The sequence below is a fragment of the Capra hircus genome, chromosome 29 (genome assembly GCF_001704415.2).
Source record: "Capra hircus breed San Clemente chromosome 29, ASM170441v1, whole genome shotgun sequence".
Taxonomy (NCBI): Eukaryota; Metazoa; Chordata; class Mammalia; order Artiodactyla; family Bovidae; genus Capra; species Capra hircus.
The window spans coordinates 42,496,907-42,522,332 of record NC_030836.1 but is presented as its reverse complement, the minus strand read 5'-3'; the positions used below and the strand labels follow the sequence as shown (position 1 = coordinate 42,522,332).

General features: G+C 50.6%; 2 protein-coding genes across 4 annotated transcripts in view; one reads left to right on the top strand and one right to left on the bottom strand.

The window, feature by feature from the left end:
• C29H11orf95 (chromosome 29 C11orf95 homolog) lies at positions 13,740 to 22,257 on the top strand. Of its 2 annotated transcripts, XR_001917489.1 has the most exons (6): positions 13,740 to 13,893; positions 16,017 to 16,514; positions 17,027 to 17,428; positions 17,804 to 18,361; positions 18,527 to 21,229; positions 22,072 to 22,257. XR_001917489.1 is itself a non-coding variant. In XM_018043173.1 (5 exons), the coding sequence occupies exons 1-5, from the start codon at positions 13,740 to 13,742 to the stop codon at positions 18,991 to 18,993; spliced, it is 2,079 nt and encodes a 692-aa protein (XP_017898662.1). In that variant the 3' UTR covers positions 18,994 to 22,257. The 2 variants fall into 2 exon arrangements, 1 of the variants encoding a protein (XP_017898662.1); XM_018043173.1 differs by having other exon boundaries at positions 18,527 to 22,257.
• The window catches only part of RTN3 (reticulon 3), a 62,696-nt gene continuing 59,687 nt past the window's right edge, over positions 22,418 to 25,426 (bottom strand). Inside the window, exon 7 of one of the 2 annotated variants that reach the window (XM_018043171.1) lies at positions 22,418 to 24,399. In XM_018043171.1, the coding sequence (XP_017898660.1) occupies positions 24,354 to 24,399 (46 nt within the window). In that variant the 3' untranslated portion in view covers positions 22,418 to 24,353. The remainder of the gene's footprint in view (positions 24,400 to 25,426) is intronic. The other variant, XM_018043170.1, reaches the window with a different exon arrangement.

Genomic DNA, 25,426 nt, shown 5'->3' with positions numbered 1-25,426 from the left:
GCTCTGCCGCCCTTGCAGATGACGGTACAGATCATGGTAACTTATAGACATGGCGGTATGGTTATTTAACCCTTGCATTGACATACAGGATACATCATTAAAAAAAACAAAACTCGGTACTTGTCGCTGGGTCTTATGCTAGGAATGCAGGGGGCAAAAATCAAGCAGGATACGCCCTGACAGCTCAATTGGATTTACAGCAAAGGGGAAGCCTTTCCCAATTTAACTCTATTCAACCAGCAGAACTATATGCTCTCACTCGGAGTTGTCAGTTATCCAAAGGAAAATCACTAAACCTTTATACCAACAGCAAATATGCCTTTGGGGTGGTGCATGACTGGTTTATTATGGAAACAGGTTCCTCACTACTAGTGGAAGGCTGATGAAAAATGTGCCCCTTATAAACGAAACTGCTCTCCGTCATTCTATTGTGTAACTGAATTGCAATTATTAAAACTGAGGCTCATACTAGAAAGACAGAACATGATTATCAGGCAAATGCTGTGGCAGGCTTCCATGCTAAAGCAGCCAGCGCTAAAACTGTACCAAGACACAACCTGAATGAATTCTGCAAGATCAAAGCTAACCAAATTATTTATGATAATTTATATAAAAGACAAAATCAGGCATCTGAACTGGAGCAGCAATCTTGGGACCAACAAGAGTGCAAATTTGACATTATACAAGAATTTACTGAGGGCCTGGACAGTTGCTTCATTCTTCCTGAATCCTTGAAAATGCCATTGCTAAAAGCCCTACATTCTGCATCTCATCGTGGCACAGATAAAATGATCTGAACTATGAAAAAGAATTGGTGGAATGACTACTCCAAGGTTACAAATCTGGTTTACCACCAAGGTCTGATTTGTCAAATCCATAATCCTGGCAAGACTATTAAGGTATTAGATGGGGCATTCCTATCACCTACTGAGCAGGCCATTTGAACACTTACAAATGGATTTAACTCAATTGCTTCTCTCAATGAGTTATCAATTGTTGTTCAGTTGCTAAATCCTGTCCGACTCTGTATGACCCCATGGACTGAGCATGGCAGGCTCCTCTGTCCTTCACTATTTCCTGGAGTTTGCTCACATTTGTGTCCATTGAGTCGGTGATGCTGTCTAACCCTCTCCTCTGCCATCCCCTTCTCGCTTTGACTTCAGTATTTCCCAGCATCAGAATCTTTTCCGAGTCGGCTCTTCACATGAGGTGGCCAAAGTACTGGAGCTTCAGTCTTAGCATCAGTCCTTCCAATGAATATTTAGGACTGATTTCCTTTAGGATTGACTGGTTTGATCTTCCTGCAGTCCAAGGGGCTCTCAAGAGTCTTCTCCAGCACAATTCGAAAGCATCAATTCTTTGGCACTCAGCCTTCTTTATGGTCCTGCTCTCACATTCATGCATGACTACTGGGAAGACCATAGCTTTGACTATACGGACGTTTATCAATATGTTCTTATAATTGCTTGTATGTTCTCAGGATGGATTGAAGCCTTCCTATGCAGAAAGGCTGATGCCAAAACTGTAGCTGAGAAACTTTTAGAAAATATATTTCCTTTATGGGGCTTCCCCAGAGAAATCTCCAATGAGAGGGGAACTCATTTCCTCAGACAAATAATTAAACAAATAAAGCACTGCTGACTCAAAGGCATTATCATTGTCCTTAGTGACCTGGAGAAGTTGAACAAATAAATGGTATCTTAAAACTAAAGCTAGCTAGGGCTTTGCTGGTGGTCCAGTGGTTGAGAATTTGCTGTGCAATGCAGGGGACAAGGGTTCAATCCCTAGTCAGGGAACTAAGATCCCACATGCTGGGAAGCAATCAAACCCCTGAGCCACAACTAGAGAGTCTAGGTGCTGTAACAAAAAGATCCCATGTGCTGCAACCAAGCCCCGACACAGCTAAATAAATAAAATAAGTATTAAAAATATACTGAATCTAGCTAGATTAATGGAATCAATTAGACAGCCCTTGCCTAGAATTCCAGTATTGGAGATAAAGACCTTGATCTGTGATCTTGGGAGAGCTGTCTACCACCTCAAGATGTCATTTGCCTCTGGGGAGGAATCTTCTGGACATGGCGATTAGATCAACACCTGTGGGAAAGGATAAAGGAAAGCGTTATGAAATAGTAATGGGAAGACTGATACCCTTGATGATAGAATCACATCTGTGTCCTGGACTCAAATACTGATATGATTCAGTATTGTAAAGCTTTAACGCAAATTTCCACCTGCTAAAAGAAGCTTTCCATGACTTTTCTACAGATGGTTGAGGCTTCTACATTTTAGAACCTGGAGGATAGGTATTCTGGAAACATCTAAGAAAGACTGACCTTGAACCTCATTAGCAGAGACAATCTATATTTGCCTCACTACCCAGATAGTAGTTACACTTCAGGGACTCTAACCCTAGGTCCACATCTCCCAGCTGTAAAGTCCCAGAGTCTTGGAACTACATTCTAGCCAGAGATGTAAAGCTAAAATTGACCAGGGAGATCCCTCCCCAGAAGCTATTGACATCTTGAGATAAACAGCTCTCTCTAGATTCAGTTCAGTTCAGTTCAGTTCAGTCACTCAGTCGTATCTGACTCCTTGCGACTCCATGAATCGCAGCACGCCAGGCCTCCCTGTCCATCACCATCTCCCGGAGTTCACCCAGACTCTCGTCCATCGAGTCCGTGATGCCATCCAGCCATCTCATCGTGGGTCGTCCCCTTCTCCTCCTGCCCCCAATCTCTCCCAGGATCAGAGTCTTTTCCAATGAGTCAACTCTTCACATGAGGTGTCCAAAGTACTGGAGCTTCAGCTTTAGCATCATTCCTTCCAAAGAAATCCCAGGGCTGAACTCCTTCAGAATGGACTAGTTGGATCTCCTTGCAGTCCAAGGGACCCTCAAGAACCTTCTCCAACACCACAGTTCAAAAGCATCAATTCTTCGGCGCTCAGCCTTCTTCACAGTCCAACTCTCACATCCATACATGACTACTGGAAAAACCGTAGCCTTGACTAGACGGACCTTAGTCGGCAAAGTAATGTCTCTGCTTTTGAATATACTATCTAGGTTGGTCATAACTTTTCTTCCAAGGAGTAAGTGTCTTTTAATTTCATGGCTGCAGTCACCATCTGCAGTAATTTTGGAGCCCCCCAAAATAAAGTCTGACACTGTTTCTACTGTTTCTCCATCTATTTCCCATGAAGTGATGGGACCAGATGCCACGATCTTAGTTTTCTGAATGTTGAGCTTGAAGCCAACTTTTTCACTCTCCTCTTTCACTTTCATCAAAAGGCTTTTTAGCTCCTCTTCACTTTCTGCCATAAGGGTGGTGTCATCTGCATATCTGAGGTTACTGATATTTCTCGCGGCAATCTTGATTCCAGCTTGTGTTTCTTCCAGTGCAGCATTTCTCATGATGTACTCTGCATATAAGTTAAATAAGCAGGGTGACAATATACAGCTTTGATGTATTCCTTTTCCTATTTGGAACAAGTCTGTTGTTCCATGTCCAGTTCTAACTGTTGCTTCCTGACCTGCATACAGATTTCTCAAGAGGCAGGTCAGGTGGTCTGGTATTCCCATCTCTTTCAGAATTTTCCAGTTTGTTGTGATCCACACAGTCAAAGGCTTTGGCATAGTCAATAAAGCAGAAATAGATGTTTTTCTGGAACTCTCTTGCTTTTTCCATGATCCAGCGGATGTTGGCAATTTGATCTCTGGTTCCTCTGCCTTTTCTAAAACCAGCTTGAACATCTGGGAATTCACGGTTCACGTATTGCTGAAGTCTGGCTTGGAGAATTTTGAGCATTACTTTACTAGCATGTGAGATGAGTGCAATTGTGCGGTAGTTTGACCATTCTTTGGTAGCTGCAAGCCAGCTCACTAAGCGCAGCTGAGAGGAGCCACCCACGCCTGAGGCAGCCGGGAGGAGCAATCTGAGGAGTGGTGGCTGTGCAGGCACAGGAGGGCCTAGAGGAGCTATCCCACATTGAAGGTCAGGAATGGTGGCGGTAAGGAGATACCCCTTGTCCAGGGTAAGGAACAGTGGCTGTGCTTTGCTGTAGCAGCAGTGAAGAGATACCCCACGCCAAGGTAAGAGAAACCCAAGTAAGATGGTAAGTGTTGCAAGAGGGCATCAGAGGGCAGACACACTGAAACCATACTCACAGAAAACTAGTCAATCTAATCACACTAGGACCACAGCCTTGTCTAACTCAATGAAACCAAGCCATGCCTGCGGGGCAACCCAAGACGGGCGGGTCATGGTGGAGAGGCCTGACAGAATGTGGTCCACTGGAGAAGAGAATGGCAAGCCACTTCAGTATTCTTGCCTTGAGAACCGCATGAACAGTATGAAAAGGCAAAATGATAGGATACCAAAAGAGGAACTCCCCAGGTCATTAGGTGCCCAATATGCTATTGGAGATCAGTGGAGAAATAACTCCAGAAAGAATGAAGGGATGGAGCCAAAGCAAAAACAATACCCAGTTGTGGATGTGACTGGTGATAGAAGCAAGATCCGATGCTGTAAAGAGCAATATTGCATAGGAACCTGGAATGTCAGGTCCATGAATCAAGGCAAATTGGAAATGGTCAAACAGGAGATGGCAAGGGTGAACGTCGACATTCTAGGAATCAGCGAACTAAAATGGACTGGAATGGGTGAATTTAACTCAGATGACCATTACATCTACTACTGAGGGCAGGAATCTCTCAGAAGAAACGGAGTAGCCATCATGGTCAACAAAAGAGTCCCAAATGCAGTATTTGGATGCAATCTCAAAAACGACGGAATGATCTCTGTTCGTCTCCAAGGCAAACCATTCAATATCACAGTAATCCAAGTCTATGCCCCAACCAGTAACGCTGAAGAAACTGAAGTTGAACGGTTTTATGAAGACCTACAAGACCTTTTAGAACTAACACCCAAAAAAGATGTCCTTTTCATTATAGGGGACTGGAATGCAAAAGTAGGAAGTCAAGAAACACCTGGAGTAACAGGCAAATTTGGCCTTGGAATGCGGAATGAAGCAGGGCAAAGACTAATAGAGTTTTGCCAAGAAAATGCACTGGTCATAGCAAACACCCTCTCTCTAGATTACAGATCAAAATATATATCTCCAATATGAAGTCTTTATCTCTTTTGCCTATTTGTTGTCTGCTTTCTCTCTATTTATGCATGAGAAGATACCACTATGATTAGGATTTCACCAACAATAGCTACTGCAGGAAACTGAACTAGCTGCTAGATTTTTCACGTTAAACCAAAATCAGCCCATGAAGGGAGAAACCCCTCAGTTTACTCTATAAGTAATTTCACTGGAATCCCAAATGCCACTGTGTACCTAACTTGTTCCACAGGTCCTTTTTATAAAGTTAAAATATTAATTCCACATATTCCTGTTTCTTGCCTCAATTTAACCCAATCTTGGGATGGAAAATGAGGGTCTAGATGCTAACCAACCAATGAGTCCACAAATGATAATACTTATGGAGCAGTCCTAGGTATTCCTCCTGGCTTTGTATGCAGAAGTTCTGGTATTAGCCCTCATGCTTGAGCAGCTCGTTGTCTCGACAGCTGGAGAATGAAACGGCACCATGCTCTTGCTGCATTTACTATTTCATTATCCCTTTATAATACCTCAGAAACTCAACACTGGCCCACGCCCTTGAACTTATACTATAGACAGAAAAGAAGTTTGTCAGCAGATGTTAATATCTCCAGATGGGGATTATTTGGACAGTCCCTTCTTCCACGGCTCAGAGTTAGTACAAACAAACATATGATTAAAACAAAACAAAACAAACAAAAAAAAACCCATATGATTAGAAGCTTATCTTTAACTCTGGCTGCACAACAAAAGTACCTCGGCTTTCTAGCTAAGGTGATTTCAGATAGTAAGAACTGCTTTAGATTATCTGTTGACTGAACAAAGGGTCTGCACCATAGCTAATACCTCCAGCTGTACCTGAATTAACACCTCTGATATTGTAAAAACTCAAATACAAGAAATTAACAAACAAGCTACTTGGTTAAAATGGATTGGTACCACATCAGGTACATTCTTTGATTTATTTGATACTGGGTTCATAGGGCCCTGGCTAAGAAGTACACTTTGGTCTATTGGTATTATCCCCTAGTAGTCATCATTATTTGTAGAAGGGAATGGCAATCCACTCCAGTATTCTTGCCTGGAGAATTCCATGGACAGAGGAACCTTGCAGGCTACAGTCCATGGGGTTGCAGAGAGTTGGACACGGCTGGGCGATGAACACACACAGTCATCATTATAGTCCCCCGGGTGGGCTGTGTTGTGTCAGAGATCTCAAATGCATATTTGCAACCAACAGCAGCAAATCAGATGGTCTCACTGAGCTTGGAGAAACAGAAACAAGATATACAATGGGATAAACAGCAAAGGCAATTCACCTATGGATGGATCTGACATCATTAACTGATAATAGCAATTTAACTCTCATAGTGACTGAGATCGGGGCTAACAGCAAACTCTTGTTCATCCTCTGAATGACCAAAAGGGGGAATTGTTAAATTAAACAAGGAGGCCATTGGACTGAAGTGGCTCCAATGTCTCAGCGCCTATGTAAGCAAACCAAAATGTAAACCTGTAAATACCTCAAGGTTATGTAAACAAAACCTAACAACCAATCACTAATAGCATAATACCAATCATTAATAGCATAAACTAGCATTTCAACTAGTCAATCAATAATTTCTTTACTTTGCTTCCATAAAAGCTTTTCCCCAGCTCCCATCTATGGAGTGCTTCTAACCACTTCCACTTGATGACCAATTCAAATGGATTTTTGCTCAAATGAATTTCTAAAATTTTAATATGTCTCAGTATCTTTTAACAAAGGACTGTGCAATGGGTTTGGTCAGTAGGGAAGAGAAGCTTAGGAGTTAGAATCTAAAAGCATTTGTGTGATCGAATGCTGGGGACAATCGACATTCTCCAACATTATAAAACCGGTAGGACCTCTCCCCCTCAAAGGATGTGAATGTCCCCAATAGTTCAAGTGGCAGCTTCTAGGTATCCCTGCTCTGCCGTCAGCTTTGCACACTCGGTGAGTCCTCAATTATAGAGAAAATGACAGTGGAGGGCTGCTGTTTCATAGAACTTCTTGAAAGCTACATACCAGTAATAGCAATTGGGTATATTCCACAGGAGTAGAGATAGTCAGAAAAGTGCCTCTTTCCCTAAGAGTTGGGCAATATAACCTAATGAAATACAATGACTTTTTTAGTGAACAGTTAAGGAGAAGAAAGAAAACAGATAAATAGACAGGAGGAAGCATGCCCAATGGGCAGAGAGTGCTGAGTGCCCAAGGGGGTAGAGTTGCCCACCTGCCCACAAGTCAGCCCCAGTAGCCTCCCCACAGCTCCAGCTCTTCCTACTCTTCCCATTTGTCTCATAATAATATTTTATTGAATAACTTAATCCTCTGTGTCTTACTTTTATTATTTTTATACACATAGCTCTACCTCATTTTTTTTTTTACTGCCACATAATATTTATTGCATGAACATTCTCTGGCTTATTTAGCTCTTTCCCTACCAAAGGACAGTTAGGTAATTCCCGAGTTGTCATTACCTGCCATGCTGCAAGGAACACCCTTTATTCATGATTCCTGCACATGTACGTTTCTCTAGTATACAGTTGCTGGATCAGAGGATATGGGCATTTTTGCAAATAAAATTAAAAAAAAATTGGAACAATTTTAGATTTACAGAAAAGTTGTAAGAGTATTGGCAGTCCCCATATATCCTTCACCCAGTTTCCTTTAATGTTATTATCTTACATTATCATGGTACATGGATCAAGACTAAGAAACCCAACATTTGCATATTACTGTGAACTAAACTCCAGGCTTTAGTTGGATTTCTTTCCTTTTTTTTTTTTTTTTTTAAAAAAAATATTTATTTATGTCGCTGCACCAGGTCTTAGTGTAGCACTCGGGATCCTTCTAGGTGTGGCATGCAGGCTTTTCATTTGGGGCATGCAAACTCTTGTGGGATCTAGTCCCCTGACCAGGGATGGAACCTGGGTCCCTTGCATTAGGAGTGTGGAGTCTTAGCCACTGGGCCACCAGCGAGGTCCCTATTTGAATTCCATTAGTTGTATTATCTTCTCAGGCTGCCGTAATAGAATATCATAGATTTAGGTGACTTAAGCAACATACATTTCTCTTCTCACAGTTCTCAAGGCTGGAGGTCTGAGATCAGGGCGCCTCCAGGGTTGGTGTTTGGGGAGGTCTCTCTCCTGGGCTTGCAGACGGCCCCCTTCTCACTGCATCTTCAGGTGGCTTTTCTTCTGTGCACACCTGCATGGGAAAAGTGAGCGGGCGCTTCGGTGTCTCTTCCTCTTAGAGGGCACTAGTGCCATGGGATTAGGATTCTATCCTTATGACCTCATTGACCTTAATTACCTCTCTCAAGGTTGTATCCACACACAGTCACACTGGAGGTTAGGTCTTCAACAGATGAATTTAGGAGGGGACACAATTCAGTCCGTAGCACTGGCTTTTCCACTAATGTCCTTTATCTGTTCCATCATCCAATCCAGGATACCACATTGCCTTTGGGAGTATGCGCATTTTTAGATTTATTAGTAAGTCAATTTGGCCAAATTGCTTTCCAAAGTGGCCCTACTAGTTGCCACATTCTCAGCTGGGTGTCCCCCTTTCTTCATACGCTTCCCATTTCTGATAGTATCAAACTTTAAAATATTTGCCAGATAGGTGGCTAGTAGTATCTTGCTGTTTATTTATTTATTTACTTGCTATACTGCGCAGTATGTGGAACTTCCCCAACCAAGGATCAAACCTGTGCCCCTGCAGGTGGAAGTGCAGAGTCTCAATCATTGGAACGCCAGGGAAGTCCTCTTGCTGTTTAATCAGAAATTCCCTGAACGCAAGTAAAGTCAAGCTACTCTTAGCTGGCCACCTGTCATTCCTTGACGGTGAATTGCCTAGTCTTAACCTTTGACCTATTTTTTTCTTCTTTAAACTGTATGATGGATTTTTCTTACTGTATTGTAAGAAAATTGTACTTTTGTGAGGGGAGGGGCTATGTCTTATAGTCACTGCTGGCACATAATAGGTGCTTTTTTGTTCTAAGAACCAGAAACCACTTTGAGGAAATGAAAAATGTGTCCCAGGAAACTGAAGTAGGAGAGTAAGGAGGCTTCTTCAGGGTTTGGAAATGGGAAGGGTACACGGCCTCTTCTCCCCTTTCTACAGTCTAGCTCTCCTCACTCAGTTCCTCACGGTGCGAGAGGGCTGGTCCTGACCGGTACACCCTCTGACATCATCCAGCTGCCTGGAAATCTTGAAAAGTGTTAGGATAGAGAATCTGATTGGCCTTGCATAGGTCGGGGTGACACTCCTGCTGGACTCCTACTTCTAGGCTCTTAAGCTGGAACGTGTGGAGGAAAGATGGTTGCTGGGAGGGAGCTCCCACTCTGGGTGGGGAGGGGTGAGCTGTGCAGATAGCCAAAGAGCCAGGTCCAGCAGGACTGTGAGGGATAGAACGGGACACATGACCCCTGCATGTGCCTTGCCCCCCAAATGTACCTCATCCTTGTCTTGTAGTAGCTGGAATGACAGTGTGTCCTCAACATGAGTGACTAGACATCTGTCATTTCCGTTGTTCAGCATCCCTTCTTTTGTTAACTTCATATGGTTTTTCTTTACGACATCTGCCCATCTCGGTCCACATGCTGATTCCTCTGGGAATGGGTGTCTGATCTCAGGCATAGGGGAATGGCACATCCCGTGGGCCACAGCGACCGGTTGAGGGATAAGTATGTGACTAAGCACGTGATCCAGTTCAGGCCAATGAGAGTTAGACCTGAGATTTTGTTCACACTGCTGGAGAAAGGAAGATGTTTCTTTTCTGAGGGCCTTGGCGTGGTGAAGTCATACATTTGGAGCTGCTAGGGGCCATTGTTTGAAAGACCTGTCTGAAAGGGAACTGATCAAGGGGGAAGCAGGGTAAAAGCAAAGAGACACAGACAAACACTGAGGTCATGGTGACACTGCTGAGCCTTGGGTCAAGTCACATCTGAAGATACCTCTTCTGTAGTGGTCAGTCCCGTGAACAAATACACGCTTCCCCTCCTAAAAAAAAATACTGATCCAATTTGTGTTTTCCATCATTTACCCCCTCAAAGTGTGCTGACTCATACTGAGACAGAATAATGAAACAGGTAGCATTTCACATCCCCCTCCGGCCCCCGGTGTGCAGTAAAGACGGCACCATGCTATGCTGGGACCCTGCTCAAATCTTTGGCTTCTTCTCCATCAGCCCTGCAGCTGCTGCCTTTCTGTGGCTGGTGTGGATGGCTCCAGCTGTGCCCAATCTCTCTCTCTTCACTCCCTCCTCCCTTGTAGTCTCAGGGCTGCCTCCTGACTGCCCAGTGCCCTGGCTCCAGGCACTTTCCAAACCTCGGGGACAAACTCAAAGGCTTGCAGCAAGGCACCCCAGGCTCTTGTTCCCGCTCTTTCCATTTCTTCTTCAGCCTTGTGAAACTTTCCTTCACCCTAGATCTTCCTTGCCTCTGTTTCTCATCCTGGCAACACCTCTTGGTCTTTCAAGACTTGGCTCAAGCCATACCTTGCCTAAAAGTCTTCCCTAGTTGGTTGGAGACCTCTTCCTTGCCACTTGTCACCCTGTTATTGTATCTAAGCTGGCTAGCCTTTAAGCACTGGGAACATAGTGCCCATAGTGCTCATAGTGAACATAGAGTCCTCAATAATCTTAGAGGGTCATGAGAATGTTTTAACTTATTTAAAAATCAGAAGAAAAAAAGCATTTTAAGGGTCAAAGAAAACGTTATTTTTTCTCACATCAGAAAAAAAAATTGGTTGGGCCCATAAAAATCCACTAAACCATTTAAAAAATGTTCTTTAGAAGATTCCCATGGAGGCAAAGGCTTCCCAGGTGGTGTTAATGGTAGAGAAATCTGCCTGCCAATGCAGAAGACACAAGAGATGCAGGTTCCATCTCTGGGTCAGGAAGATCCCCTGGAGATGGAAATGGCAAACCACTCCAGTATTTTTGCCTGGGAAATTCCATGGACAGAGGAGCCTGGTGGGTTGTAGTCCATGGGGTTGCAAAGAATCAGACATGACTGAACACACACACACACTCGGAGACAAAAGTTCCTAGGCCCAACAAGAGTCATAATGCGATCGGGATTTTGTTGTCTTCCCAGAGTAGACTCAGTAGACTGAGAGCTCCTAGGAAGTGGGGAACAGAACGTTCCAGGGCTGTGTTATGTAATTTTAAAACCTCTGTATCCCTAGTCCAGTGCTTGGCACGCAGGACAGGCTCAGGCAATGCTTTCTGAATAAGTGGATAAGCAAATGAACGAATGGCCTTGAGTGAGACTCTAGACTCAGCCTCCATTTCTTCATCGTCTTCGTGGATGGCTGTGAGGATTAAATGTGGGTGGAAGATGGCTTGGAACCATGGACTTGGAGCTGGTCCTGAAGCTATGCTCACAAATGGGAGCAAGGAGAGGAGCCAGAGGTTGTTAAAAATGCCTCTAGGTGGTGTCCATACCTTTTTGTTGATAACAAATAAGATTATCCTATTTATACTCGGAAAAAAAGAACCAGGACATTTACCAAAAGCGTATCACAGTGGTCAGCCCTGAGCATGGGTTATCTTCGTAATTAAAAAAAAAAAAAAACAACTTGGAGGACTTCCCTCCTGGTCCAGTGGCTCAGACTCTGTGCTCCCAATGCAAGGGACGGGGGTTCGATCCCTGGTCGAGGAACTAGATCCCACGTGCTGCAACCAAGACCTGGCACAGTCAAATAAAAATATTTACCTTTTAAAAAATATAAAATAAAAACCATACTTAGGAACAGGTGAAGGCCAGGTCCATGTCTTATTTCACCTTTGTGTCCCTGGCCTGGCCAGAGGTAAAGAACGCATGAATGAGGGAATCCCCCATCACATGGCCCCATCTGGCACTGCATTAGCATCAGGGTCCCTGCCCTCGTGTAAGTCAGGGAGCGCAGGAAGGCCAGCAGTGGACAGAATAGCCTTGCAGGAGGGAGGCCGTGTTCACCCAAGGAGATGTCTCTGGCAGGTCATCATGAGGACTGAGGAAGAGATGGGACGTCTCCCGCGGTGACAGCCACCTTTTAGACACTACAGAAATTTTAGTTCCCAGCCCCTCTTCACATTCAGGAGACGGGCTTTCTGTGCTGAAAGTAATTTAGAATTTCCCATGGCTCCCCAAGGGGACTGTTTTCTTTTCATAAGCCGTGGGTGCTAAGTCAGTATCAGACCTGTGGGTCTTGCTCCCTGCTGTCTGCCCAGCGCCTAGGGGCACGCTGGCACACAGTAGGTGTGGAGTGAGCAAAGGAATGTGTGTCAAGCGTGACTTTGACGGATTGCAGGGCACATCCCCCAAAAAGAGAATAAAACTCACCTCGAGATAATAAGACCCTGCACGGCCTCCCGCACCCTGTAATTTGGATCTCTAGGAATCGCCTTTGTTGTGGGCGACCAACCACAGGCAAAGAAAGCACCTGCTCCTCCAGCTGGTCCTCGAGGAAGGACCCCGGGCTGCCGAGCCCCTGGCTGCTTTTCAGGGCCCCTTTCCTCCGCTTCCCGGGACCTGGGGGCTCCGAGGTATCCCGGGGCTCGCACGCAGGGTCAGCCCCAGCGCTTCCCAGCCGTGGTGGGGCGCGTCCCCAGGTGCCGACACCTCGCTCGGGGTCAGCGTTCTTTGCCTCCTCGTGCCCAGGGCCGCTTCTGCCACCCCCAGGCCTGCGAGGGTAGGAGCCAGAGACGACCGCGGCGCAACCCCTCTCTTCCCGGCTTCCATCCTGGGGCCCCCAACGCCCAGCGGCGTCGGGCCTCGGCGCGGCCGGCTCTCCGCGGTCTCCTGCGCGCCCCCTCTCTTCGGCCTGGATCTCCGAGGCCGCGGTCTCCGCCCCGGCCAGCTCCGAGGGCGTTTGGCTCGTCCGCCCTCCAGGGCTGAAGCCTGAGCTCTCAGCGCTCCCCGGCGGCTCCCCCGGGAGGGGGCGCGGCCGCCCCCGCGGCTCCACCCTCTCCGCGGGGCAGCGGCCATCTGGGGCCCCTGCCATTCGTGTCCGCTCTGGGGCCCGCGCCGAGCTCGCGCGGGAGGCAGCCCCTGGCAGGGGCCCGGGCCTCCCCACCCGGCGACCCCCTTTGCCAGCGCGGGTGCGGGAAGCCGGGCGCTGACATGCCCCGAGGGGGCAGTGGCTGCGAGCCGAGCCTGGGTGGAAGCGCGTCGCAACGGACGCTGCGCCCCTGGCCACCTCGGTGACCCTCCAGAAGCCGGGACCCGAGCCCCGCAGGCGGCAGCGCGGGCCCGCGAGGACGGCGAGGTCCGTGCTCCTAACGTCCGCGGCGGGCGCCGGATACGGAGCCTCGGTCGGGTTCTTAGCCTCCCGACGCTTCCCCCAGCCCCCCCGCGAGCTGGCAGGAGGAAATAGCGCGCGGCCCCTTTAAATTTACCCAGGAGCCCTTAAAGGAGCCCCAGGGGCCCCAGACAGGAATCCCCACCCCGGTCCAGCCCGCGCCGCCGAGCGAGCAGCCTGCCGTCCGTGCTGCCGGCCGCCCTGTGCATGCGCCCCGCGCCCCGGGGCCCCGCGCACCGAGCGCCGCGCGCCGGCCGCCGCCGGCCCCGCGGCCCCGCGCCCTGCCGCCCCGGGGCCCCGCGCCGCAGCGCAGCGCATGGAGCCTGGCGGGGACCACCGGAGCCGGAGCGGCGGCGGCGGCGGCGGCGGCGGCAGGGGCGGCCCCGGGCCAGCAGCGGCCTCGGCACGGGGCCGACGGCTGCCGCCCGCCGGATCGAGCGGCAGCGCGGAACCCGAGGAGGACGACGGCGGTAAGAGCTGGCTGGGGCCGGCGGCTCGGGCGGGGGCCCCGGCGTGGGGGAGGGGAGGGCTGCGGCTCCGGGCTCCGGGCCCCTCTTCGCCGCCGAACAAAGCGGGGGACGCGGGCAGGGCGGGCGGGGGCGCCACCTGGCGGGCGCGGATTGTGGCTGCAGCGCCAGCGGCGGAGCCCCCCGCCCAGCTCCCGGGGTTGGCCTGCGGGGCTCGGGCGGATCCCCTCCCCCTTAAAGGGCCCCTCGGCCCCCGCCTCGGAGGCCGAGCTGGAGGGGCCCCAAAGGACCTGGCCTGGCGCCGCGGGGCGCGCGCTCTAGGCTGTTGGGACTTGCGCCCCCGTCCCTTTCTCTTTCAGACTCCCAGGTGGTCTCCCTTAACCGGCTGTCTCTTAAAAAGTCTGCCCAGACCTTGGGTCCCTTTCCGGGGCTTCCCTCCAGAGGAACTGAGCTGGGGACTCCGCTGCTCTAAGTTGGGCTGTCTTCTCCTCTGGGGCCTCGCCTAGAGAAGGGCACCTTTTTTCTTTTTTCCCTATGTTCTCCCTGGAAGAGAGCATGGGTTGCGCCTCTTGGGGACCTATCAGTACCTTCCCCACGGGCGGGCAGTTTTTAAAGAGATGGGCTCGCCCACAATGGCATTCACTTCCCTTGTATCCGCGCGTTACCCCTCCCATCTTTTCAGAAATTTTGCCACAATTTGTCAGCTATAGCGGGACCAGCCAGTCCTCCCCGTTTGCTCTCAAAGGAGGCTGTTTCTCTATGCAGGGTCAACGGCTTAAGAGCCCTGAAGCTTTCGTCCAGGCTCTGGAGCTTCACCCCTAATGCCAGAGCTCCCCTCCTAGAAATTCCCCATCCCCTTTTGTTTTTAAAGACTCCCAGCTCCTCCCCTTTTTTCGGCTCTTAAAGGGCCAGTCCACCTTAGACTAACAGATCCGGCGCTGGAAGGATGCTGAGACCCGCTAGCTATCCAGTGCCTTGGCAGACAAAGACACTCAGGCCCAGAGAGCGGACATCACCTACCAAAGGTCACAGAGCAAGTTACCAGTGAAGCCCGGAGTCAAACCCAGGTTTCTGACTCTGAAACTAGCGCTTTCTTTTTCTTCTCTGTACTTAAAACCAAACAAAAACAGGGTGACAGGAGCCCCCTCTGATCCTGGCTTTTGTTTTCCATACGGTGAGATTCTCTACTGGGAGGGTGACCACACCTGTCTATTTAGCCTGTTTGGCCAGGAGACCCTTTTCTAAATGAAATACGGTCCAAACTGTAGGGAAAGTGGGAGGGACTGCTCAGGGTCTTCGTTTGGCAAAAGGGGACACCACTGGGTTGGTGGCCTCTCCACTGCCTGCCCACTGATTGCTGGGCAGTGGCCAGCTCCGGGCCAGAGAGAAAAATAAATCCCCAGAAAGACTTAATGGATTCCAGTGGGTGGTGGCCACTCCCTGCTGCAGTATCTTCAGTAGCCACTCTGGTGGCCCTCCTGCCAGCCCCTTCCAGTCATCAGCTCTCCCAGACTCTAGTCCTAAAAACTCCTTTCTCTGGAGGTGCTGACAGCTTTGTCATGGGGTTCCTTAATTTGGGGACCTGACAGTGCTTAGTACCCCTTAAAATGGGCCTCTTAGGAGGGTGTATTTGAGGCATTATTGCAGAAAGGGAAAAAGATCATCTTTGGGTGGGGCCCTCCGGGCTGGGGCCTCGGGCGGTGGGTCCTGTGTGCAGACAGATGCCCCCTTTGTTCTCTGGCCCGGCTGCCCGCTCTGTTCTGGCTATAACCGCCGCAGCAGGCTGCTGCCCTGGCTTTACCCGGACAGTGCTCATCCAGAAGGGGTGCCTTGCCGAACCTGCTGCCTCCTTGGCCTTCACGTTCGTTTTTTGAAAAAAATTAGAGCTGTGCCCTGCATTCTTTTGTTCCTGACCCTCTCTTAAAGGGGTCTCACTCTTTGTAAAGGACCAATGTTTTGACTCCCTGCTCTGCCACCTCCCTTTGACTGCTCTTGCAGTCCCTTTCCTGCCCCTGAACAGACCTCTCGCCCACCTCCATTCTCTTGCAAAATGGAAGCCCTAGGTTCTTTCCCTGGAAATCTTAGAGATTGAGAAACTGTCTCCCTTTCCCCCCCCTCCTCTTCAGGGCAAGATCTTCAGCTGGAAGGGGGTGCCTTAGGGTCCTGGGGGAGTGCCCCCCTGCCCTCCTCCAGGGCCAGGGGACCAGCATCTTCAGGCAGGAAATACTCAGACCACTGTGAGGCCCGGGCCTCGAGGCCTGGAAAAAGCCGCATTCCTGGCCGTGACCATCGTCGCTACTACCATGAGCACTGGCGGCTGGAGTACCTGATGGACTTCAACCCTGCCCGGCACGGCATGGTGTGCATGGTGTGCGGCAGCTCCCTGGCCACCCTCAAGCTCAGCACCATCAAGCGACACATCCGCCAAAAGCACCCTTACTCCCTGCACTGGAGTCCCCGGGAGAAGGAAGTCATCAGCAACAGCTGGGATGCCCACTTGGGGCTGGGGGCCTGCGGAGAGGCCGAGGGGCTGGGGGCCCAGGGGCCTGAGGAGGAGGAGGACGACGAGGAGGAGGAGGAGGAAGAAGGGGCTGGCCTCCAGGCTAGCCTGCCCAAGGGCCCAGGTAATGTCCGACTTGGGGAAGCTGGGGCCTAGGTGGTGGATGGGGCCAGGTCCGGGCTTCCTAGCCAACTAGCTGGTTTCCTGGAGCAAGCTACTGCTCCTTTTTGGGGTGAGCTCTGCTTATTGGACAGCAGTGGGTGAGGGACCGTGGGACAAGATCTCCAGTATCATAGACAGTTTTGACATTCTGTAGTTTTAGAAGGATCCAGGGAGTGGAGGCTGGAGAGAGGCCTGGGAGCAGAGGGTACTGGAAAGGTATGACAGTGAAGTTTAGGGAAGGGGCTAGAATCTGGACCTGGGGGGGAGTCGGGTCGGGCTGAGGGCTTGTGTGCAGGCGGATTAGGAAATGAAGGAGTTAAGACTTGAGGGGAGAGGAAGGGAAGGGCAAAGGTTAGGCACAGGGCTCAGAGTCAGAGTAAGGGAGAGGCCTGTGGCTGGAGGTCCTGGCTGTGGTGGGGGGTCTCTCCCAGAGGGCCAGCATCTCAGTCCCTTCCCTCCCTCCAACCCTTTCAGGCAAAGCCCCAGCTGGTGGGGGCAGCCGGCGCCAGAGGCGAGGGGGCCCAGGGGCACCCCGGGCTCGGCGTGGGTGCCTCTCTGCCTCCCGGAGGGCTGGGGGCAGCAGGGGGCTGGGTGCCCGGCGGCTGGAGCGGAGGCTGAAGGAGTCCCTGCAGAACTGGTTCCGGGCAGAGTGTTTCATGGACTATGACCCGCGGGGGAACCGGCTGGTGTGCATGGCCTGTGGCCGGGCACTGCCCAGCTTGCAGCTGGATGACATCCGTGCCCACGTGCTGGAGGTGCACCCCAGCTGCCTGGGGCTCCGTGGCCCCCAGCGCAGGGACCCCCAGCGTAGCGCCCTGCTGCAGGCCTGGGGTGGCCAGCCGGAGGCGCTGTCTGAGCTCACCCAGTCCCCACCAGGTGCGAGGCCCCTCCCATGGCCAGGACCCCTTCATATAAGGGCTGCAAAGTGAGGTCTGTGGCCAAAACTGGGAGGGACTCATCTCTCCCTGACTCCACATAGATACACACACATGCCCCTCCCCCTACATAGACACCCACATCTCCCAGACACAAACACACACACACACAGGTTCTGGTTGGGGGGGGACTCATCTCTACTCCCCCAACATAGAGACACACCCCCCCCCTCAAGCCGCCCCCATAGACACGCACACAGATTCTGGTGGGGCTTCTAGCTTAGGGCTGGGATGAGAAGCAAGGGACCCCCTCTTCGTGGGTAAGGGCAACCCAGCCAGCAAGCTGAGCCCCTCTCCCTCACCCCTTCCCCAACAGACGATGACCTCGTCCCCCAGGACCTGACCAGCAAGAGCCGGGACCCGGCCCCCGCTGCTGGAGCCCAGTCCTCTCAGGATCTCAGCCCCCCAGACGTAAAGGAAGAGGCTGGCTGGGTCCCTGAGAGGGTGCCCGGGCCGGCAGGGGAGGAGGAGCCTGAGGGCGAGAGGGTGGGGGCCCCTGGCCGATCTGCGCGGGGCCGCGACCCCCGCCGCCACTGCCCGGAGCGCTGGCGGCTGGAGTACCTCCTGGAGCTGGACGGCGGCCGGCGCGGCCTGGTGTGCTTGGCGTGCGGGGGCGCGCTGGCCTCGCTCAAGATGAGCACCATCAAGCGGCACATCCGCCGGCGCCACCCGGGCTCGGCGCGCATCGGCGGGCCAGTCGGGGCCCTCATCGCCCAGGAGTGGAGCGAGAAGGCCGCCCACCTGCTGGCCCTGGGGCTGCCCTGCCCGGAATCGCCCGGGGACCCCGCCGCCCCCAGCACAGCCGCAGCCTCCGAGGAGGGGGGAGGGGCAGAGGAGGAGCAGCCAGAGGAGGAGGAGGAGGAGGAGTGGTGGGGTGAGCTGGGTCAGAGCAGGTGGAGAGGGAGAGGGGCTAGGGGTAGAAGGCGGGTGGGCACAGTGGAAGGTCGAAGGGGAGACGGGAGGCTGGCAGCACCGGAGGGCACGGGTGGGAGGGTCACGAGGCCGGGACGCTCCAGCGTGGTCCTTTGTTCCGTCCTAGGCGACGTCCCGCTCTCCCCCGGGGAACCGTCGGAGCGGCAGGCGGAGGAAGAGGAGGACGACGAGGACGGCCCGGATCCCGGGGCGCTCGCCTTCCCTCCGCCGCCGCCGCCGCCGCCGCCGCCGCCCCCACCTCCCCCGCCCCGCAGCCGAGAGCAGCGGCGGAACTACCAGCCGCGCTGGCGGGGCGAGTACCTGATGGACTACGACGGCAGCCGGCGCGGCCTGGTGTGCATGGTGTGCGGGGGCGCGCTGGCCACGCTCAAGGTCAGCACCATCAAGCGGCACATCCTGCAGGTGCACCCCTTCTCCATGGACTTCACGCCCGAGGAACGCCAGACCATCCTGGAGGCCTACGAGGAGGCGGCGCTGCGCTGCTACGGTCACGAGGGCTTCGGGCCGCCCGCCCCGGCGGCGCCGCGCGACGGCGGCGCGGACCTCAAGGCGGGCGCCGTGTGTCGGGCGTAGATCACTCAAGGGGGAGGGCGGCGGTGCCGAGCCGGCTCCCCGGTTCCCCGCGGCCCTGGCTGCTGCCCACCCCCGCTGGCCGGGCAGGGCGGAGACTCGGGACTGGGGTGGGGTGGCGGGTTCAAGCTAGTGCGGTCGCCGCGGGAAGCGCGCTCTCCTCCTCGCTCAAGGCGGCGAGTTCCTGGGAAGCCTCAGTCTGTGCACGGAGAATTTTCGGCCCCCGGTCGCACCCCGCCAGGCCAGGCTTGGGTGGGCGGGGCGCCGTCAGTATTAGGGTCCCAAGTAGGTGTAGCGGAGGGGGTGCAGAAGGGACGCGCCGGTCCCTTTTCCTTGGCTGGGGGGCGTCCAGGTTTCACAGAGGCACGCCGGCAGGCACGGCTCTCGGGGGTCGGGGCCGGCCCCCAGCCGTTCGTTACTGGCCGTCGCGGCTGCTCGGTGGCCTGGACTGCGGCCGAGGGCCTTCCTTGGGGGAGGGGCAGTGGGGCCTGGGAGCCAGCCGGCCCGCGGGCGGGCGGGGCCAGTCCCGAGCCCCGCCCACGGGGCGGGCTCTGTGCGGACCGCCCCGCCCTCCTTCCCTGCCACAGGCCCCTGCCACGCCCGCCGGCGCCGCGATCTTGTAAAGGGATTAGCACTTTCTTTGCTCGCCTGCTCCGAAGGTCTCCCTGTACCCCTAAGCTCAGTCAGGCGCGCCTGCTTCAAGCGCCCTCAGTCCGAGTCCGGGACACTGGAGGTCCCGGCAGTTGGCGTTCTGTTCCCGTCCCCTCCCTGCCCCCTCCCCCTTTTGTACACCGTGGACGTGCCACCCGCTCGCAGCCCTCTGGGCCTGGGGCCGGGCCTCGGCCTTCCTTTCTCTCCTCTCCGCGGCAGAGCCAGGCCGCGAGGGGCCGGGAACGGGCCCCGCGATCTCCCAGGCAGGTCCGAGAGGGATGTGTACATTCATTCTCCTGTGGAGAACAGGTGGCCCCGGGATCAGGCCCATTTTGCTCTTTGTATTTTATTTTGAAACTGTATTTAATGCTTTTATATGAGAGGGGGAGGGGCGGGAAGAGAGCTGTCCGTCACCTTTATGTGCAAATGTCTTATTTATTATGCGTGTATCAGAGATAAGCTGTGAGGTGGTGGAGGAAGGACCTAAAGGTAGGAGAGAGGAGGCGCGGACGGGAGGACCCCAAACATCATAGACTAATGTGTGCCTCATCAGGTTCCTCCGAGGAGTCTCTAGCAACCCACTGGCGCTCTCCACATAGCCCGGCCGGTTCCTTTGGTCTTCAAGGCTGAGTGGGGAGATCAGCGGGTGGGGACTTCTGGGCTGGGTCTGGAGGGGTAGCGGCCCTGGCAGCCGCCTCTGTGGATGGGAAAGCAGAGAGGAGAGGAAAGCCTTTCTTATCTCAGTGCTCCCAGGCCAGAGCCCAAGGTTCAAGTGCCTCAGGCCCAGTCCCCTTGACTTCTGATTGGGAATTGAATTTTATACCACGGATTTTATAGCATTTTTTATATAACTCAAGATTGTCTGAGCTGGAAAGACCTTGGAGATCAACCAGTACCTGCCCCCACCCCTTTCACAGTTAGGTAAGATGGAGTCCAGGAACTGAAAGTATCACACACCAGGTAGGAGCAGTACTAGGACTAGAATAAAAACCTCAACTCCCAGTTCAGTCTTCTTTGCACTACACCACATGGCCTCCCCATCTCTGGTAAGTTAAATTTCTTTTACGGTTAGGCCTGCCGAAGGATGGCGTGTGCAGCTGGGCTCTGCAGGCCCTCCCAGTGCAATTGTGGGCTCCTGGGAGTGGCAAAGAGCAGCACACTCCTGGAACAAGTATTTCAACAGGGCAGTTCTGCCACCATTGGCTTCAGCTGGAGGGTGCCAGCAGCAGCTTTCCTGACCATAACTGCAGAAGTAGGGCTGCCTGCCACCTAGCCCAAGGCCTCCCTGCTGAGCAAAGGCTCTGGCATTGTTTTGTTGATGCCACCAGGGGTTCAGGAAATACTGCATGGGCTGTCACTCGTCTGGAAAGTGAACTAGCATGTTTGAACCTCCAGGTTTTTTGAGACAGTATTAAAGAGAGCAGGGATTATGGATGGCCCCAGGTTGGGTACTGCCACTCTTTTATTTTCCTTCATGCATGTTGTTTTCAGATCCAGAAGGACTGCTCTGCCGCTTTTGCTACTCTATTCAGAGACAGGCAGACTGGGGCAACTATCATAGTCATCCACACCCTCTGCCGAAGTTCAGGTAAGCCAGGTGGAGAGCAGGGTGAGAGTGGTTTTTGCTCTCCATAGGCAGGGAGAGGCCTTAGGAGGGCAGCAGTGGATGTCTTCATTGAGAAGCAGCCCCAAGCACTCCACTGGTTCTCAAAAGTATAGCCAACAGAAATTAGGAAGTTAGTAGAAATGCAAATTATTGGGCGGCACCTTATGGATCAGAAACTGGCGTGGAGCCTAGGAATCTGTTTTGCTAAGCCCTCCAGTGGTCACGAGGCACGCTGAAGTTCTGAGCACCAGTGAACTACGCAGTGGCACTGTAGTCATCACTACTTTGCAGCCTCTTGAGTTAAGTCAGGAGATGAGGTGGTTCTCATCTCTAGGTGCCTCCTCCTTGCCTTGGGAGTCTGAACAGGTGAAGTTTCTTCATGAATTTTTTTTGTTAATGGTATGCTTGCTATTATGGCCAATATGTAAATGTTACTCTGAATACATATTTATATACCATGTTAGTGACATTATTTGAACATTTGTATGCGTATCTGTGAAGTTGTTTGCATCAGTTACTTTTTAAAAATTTCAGCCTAAGTTTTCTAAGAGGTATGGTGAATAAAAAAAAATCAGCTTAAGGGTCATGGCAGCCTAGTTTTGGGAAAGAGCAAAGACCTGATGGAAAAGTTTCCATTTTCCATGGTGACTGAGTCTCATTTTAAGTACATTGTGACTGTGTGGGAGTTACAGGCTGCTTCATGTTGCAGGTGGGGGAACCCTCTTAGGTTGGTGTGAACTGGGACAGCAGACCCCCCTGGCCCCTTCCACTCATCATCTTTCTCCTATGGTCACCTCTTAAGAGGGTCTCTTATTTTCTTTCAGAAACCAAATGCACAGCTTTGTTCTACTATGGAAATTCTGCAATCTTGGAAAGCATTACTAGTATCAAGTATTAGTCACTTTTTAAAGCCTCAAAAGTGGAGTGGGGATGGGGGCCAGTGGAAGCCTTGTTTGGTTCTTACTTTACCCAAACTGTGTATAAAGAATAAAGTTAGCAGAATGACAGCACACACTGTTCTTTTTTCTTCTTTTTTATTAATACCACATCAATTTGCATTTTACAGGAACCAAGATTCAAGCTCCTTAAGTGCTACTGTACTTTTATGTTGCACGGACATATACGCACACAGTTTCATTAGTAATTTTCACCTATAGATTTTTCTTAAAAAAAAAAAAAAATTCCTGTGTGGCACAAAGATCTGTCCAATCAATCTGAACACAGCAGTGACAAAACAAAAGCTAGGTGTGGAGGCTTCCAGTGCAGGGAAAGGTCCTTTGGAGGGGAAGCCCAAAAAGACAATCAGTGCACTGACTTCCTGGGAGGGCAAAGGAGTGGAGATGGAGAGTGCATTTCCTACCATGACATGAAATGAGTTAAAGCATTCAAAAGAAAAGGGGGCTAAGAAAGTAAGAGTGGAGTAAGGCAAGGTACCTTTTACCCATCTAAATTCCTAAGTAATTTCCTCAACAAAGTAGAAAGAAAAGGTCCTTCCACTACCTTCTACAGAGCTGCACTGCTTTGGGACCGTCAAAGATTATAGCCCTTACTTTAAAGTCACCAGTGCATATTCCGTCTGGATTATCACAACTGTCAGTTACAACCTGAAAGAATTCACAGATGATTTTCTTTCAAGTTTACTGAATTGTCATGTTGGAAGGGGAGGAAAATGTTAAGTGGGAATCAAAGATTCCCAAATGCCCTCCATCTGACATCAGCGTGAACTGTTTTGTTGTCTTAGTTGCGCATGGAGCCCGCCAACACAATCTGGCCCTTACCTAAAGCTTCTTGGAAACATTCTCAAAAGGAGGACCCTGCACCATGGTGGTACAGGTGCTGAGACAGCTTAAGTGCCTGAAAATGGAAGGAATCCTCAAACCAAACACGCCCAATAAGCTAGCCTCTAAGTTAAAACTCCACCTGAACCGCAAAATGCACCTCCCTACACTGATCTGTGGTGTCTCAACCACAGATACAGTCTCCTCGCAAGCCAGCTCAGCTTTGGTCCTCAGGGTAAAATGATGAGCACAGGTTAAAGATGGAGTGTGTAGGGAAGAGAGAAAAAGGCCTTTGTGTTTCTGTAGTTCACCTCTTGAGAATGTTTCCCCGCCACGGACTGAGACAGGATTACAATAACTCAATAACGGAGGAGCCCACATGCAGATTAAATTTTTTTTTCTCTAACAAGGTTACAGCAGTGTACAGCAGTTACAGACATTTATTTTATAATAAGAAAAGTACAACCATATTCATTGACCTTGAGGGTAGGAAAGAGGGAGGAAAGCACATTCAGGAATAAGCTCTCCAACTACAGCTCAGAACTGGTGTCCAGAAGAAACGACACAGACACCACTGTTCCCCATGCGGAGCCTTTCCTTCCTAAGGATGCGCGGGAGTCACAGCAGTGGTCCTGTGCACTCCTCCGTCCGACCTTCCATCTCCATTCTTGGTTATCAGATGGTATTCTGGGAATCAGGAGTCATCACTATCAACTATAAGTTATTCACAGAGTTGAAAGTTATATCATTAAATGAAGAAGAGGAAAATTAGGAGTAGCTGCTCACGTTGTGGGGCAGGAAGATGGGATCAGAGGACCGGAAAACAAAACAACAACGAACAAGGGAAGGAATCCCATTCTTGTCCCCAGATAATTTCTTCATAAGTTAATCATTACTTCTTAACTTAAAATAAGGGCAAAACTATGATGGGAAGCTATAGAAGACTGACTAGTCCTTGAAATTTGGATAAAAGAACCCAAGAGATGTTTTTATTTTTCATTTTCTCCTTTACCTCCAATTTTCCCTCTCCTTTCAAGTTACAGGTAAAAGCTCCACCATCATTAAGGTACTGATTTATCCTATTAATTTGACTCTTTCTTTATTCTTTTGGGTTTTCTAAGATTTCAGTTCTTTTTTAAGTCCAACAATTCTTGTGCTTGATACTGAGGGTAGAGGGAAAGGAGAGGAGAAAACACCAAATTAAAAAATAAAAAGCTTGGAATGCAGGCTCAAGCTGACACTGAGCAAGTTCCTTCATAGTACAAGTAACAACGTTATAACTATTAAATGGTGTTTTAGTAACTGTTGCGTTTCTGGTTTCCATGTACTTATTCTGCCTTTTTTTTTGCGATTCCAGGGAGTTTTGCTTGGATCCTATTGGGAAAAGCAAAGAAAAAAGAGTGAAAATACAGACATTAGTTCTAGATTTTTGTTTTAACACTGATCCTAGAAGACAGCTCTTGAACTTACTGGTGTCATGTGAACAACACTCCCATTTTCACTGGGCTTCCTCTACATGAAGAGGCAGGGGCTGAGTCTGGCCTGGGATGAGCTGAAGAGAACCCCCAAGATCCACCCCCTCCCTGCTGCTGAGCCTGCTGCCTGTCCTCTTTTGCTGCCCAAACCTCCTGGCTCCCTTCACTGGGGATGACAGAGAATGAGGTATACGTAAGCACACTGCCTGCTGGCTGTGCTCTATAGGAATAAGCAACAACCATATACAAATCTGTGTGAACTGCCCTTGCCGGGCTTTAGCTCCAGTGTCTACCTAAGAAAGCAAAAAAGTAGGTAAAGATCCTGCATTAAGTCTGGGCTGTCTGGATATAGATAAGGTTTCCTCATATCAAAGCTAGAAAAAGCACTGAAATCTGGGGTGTGAAAGGTGGGGGGGCGGGCACAAAGAGAATTTAACTGCTGTGATGCTTTGTTTCTTAAAAGAGTATCTGAAGAAAATATGGAAGAATATTAACTTACAGTTCCTTGATATAGGGAGTCATAAAAATCCTACCAATATTTTATTATTTGATTTAAATATGAAACTGATTAAAACAGAAGGATATATAGTCTTAGAAAAGAGGTAGTTTTGAGCTTTAATATATTTACTACAACTTTTATTTCTGAAAAGGGAAGGAAGAGTTTGGCTTAATATTGATATTTGTGAAACTAAATGGTGAGTAGACAACCACAAACATTTAAAAAACAGTTCAAAAAGGCAGAGTGGTCCTAACTCTGTTGGTCCTTTTCAGTTTAAGACACAAAGAATGCTTTACAAAGGAGCAGATGAAATTATTTCTAGTAAAATGAAACCATTAACCAAGCTTTTCCTTTTCCCCAGGATAAAATTACTTTTTTTGTATTAGCATTTTACACAGGAGACTAAAAATAATTGGGGGAAAAAAAG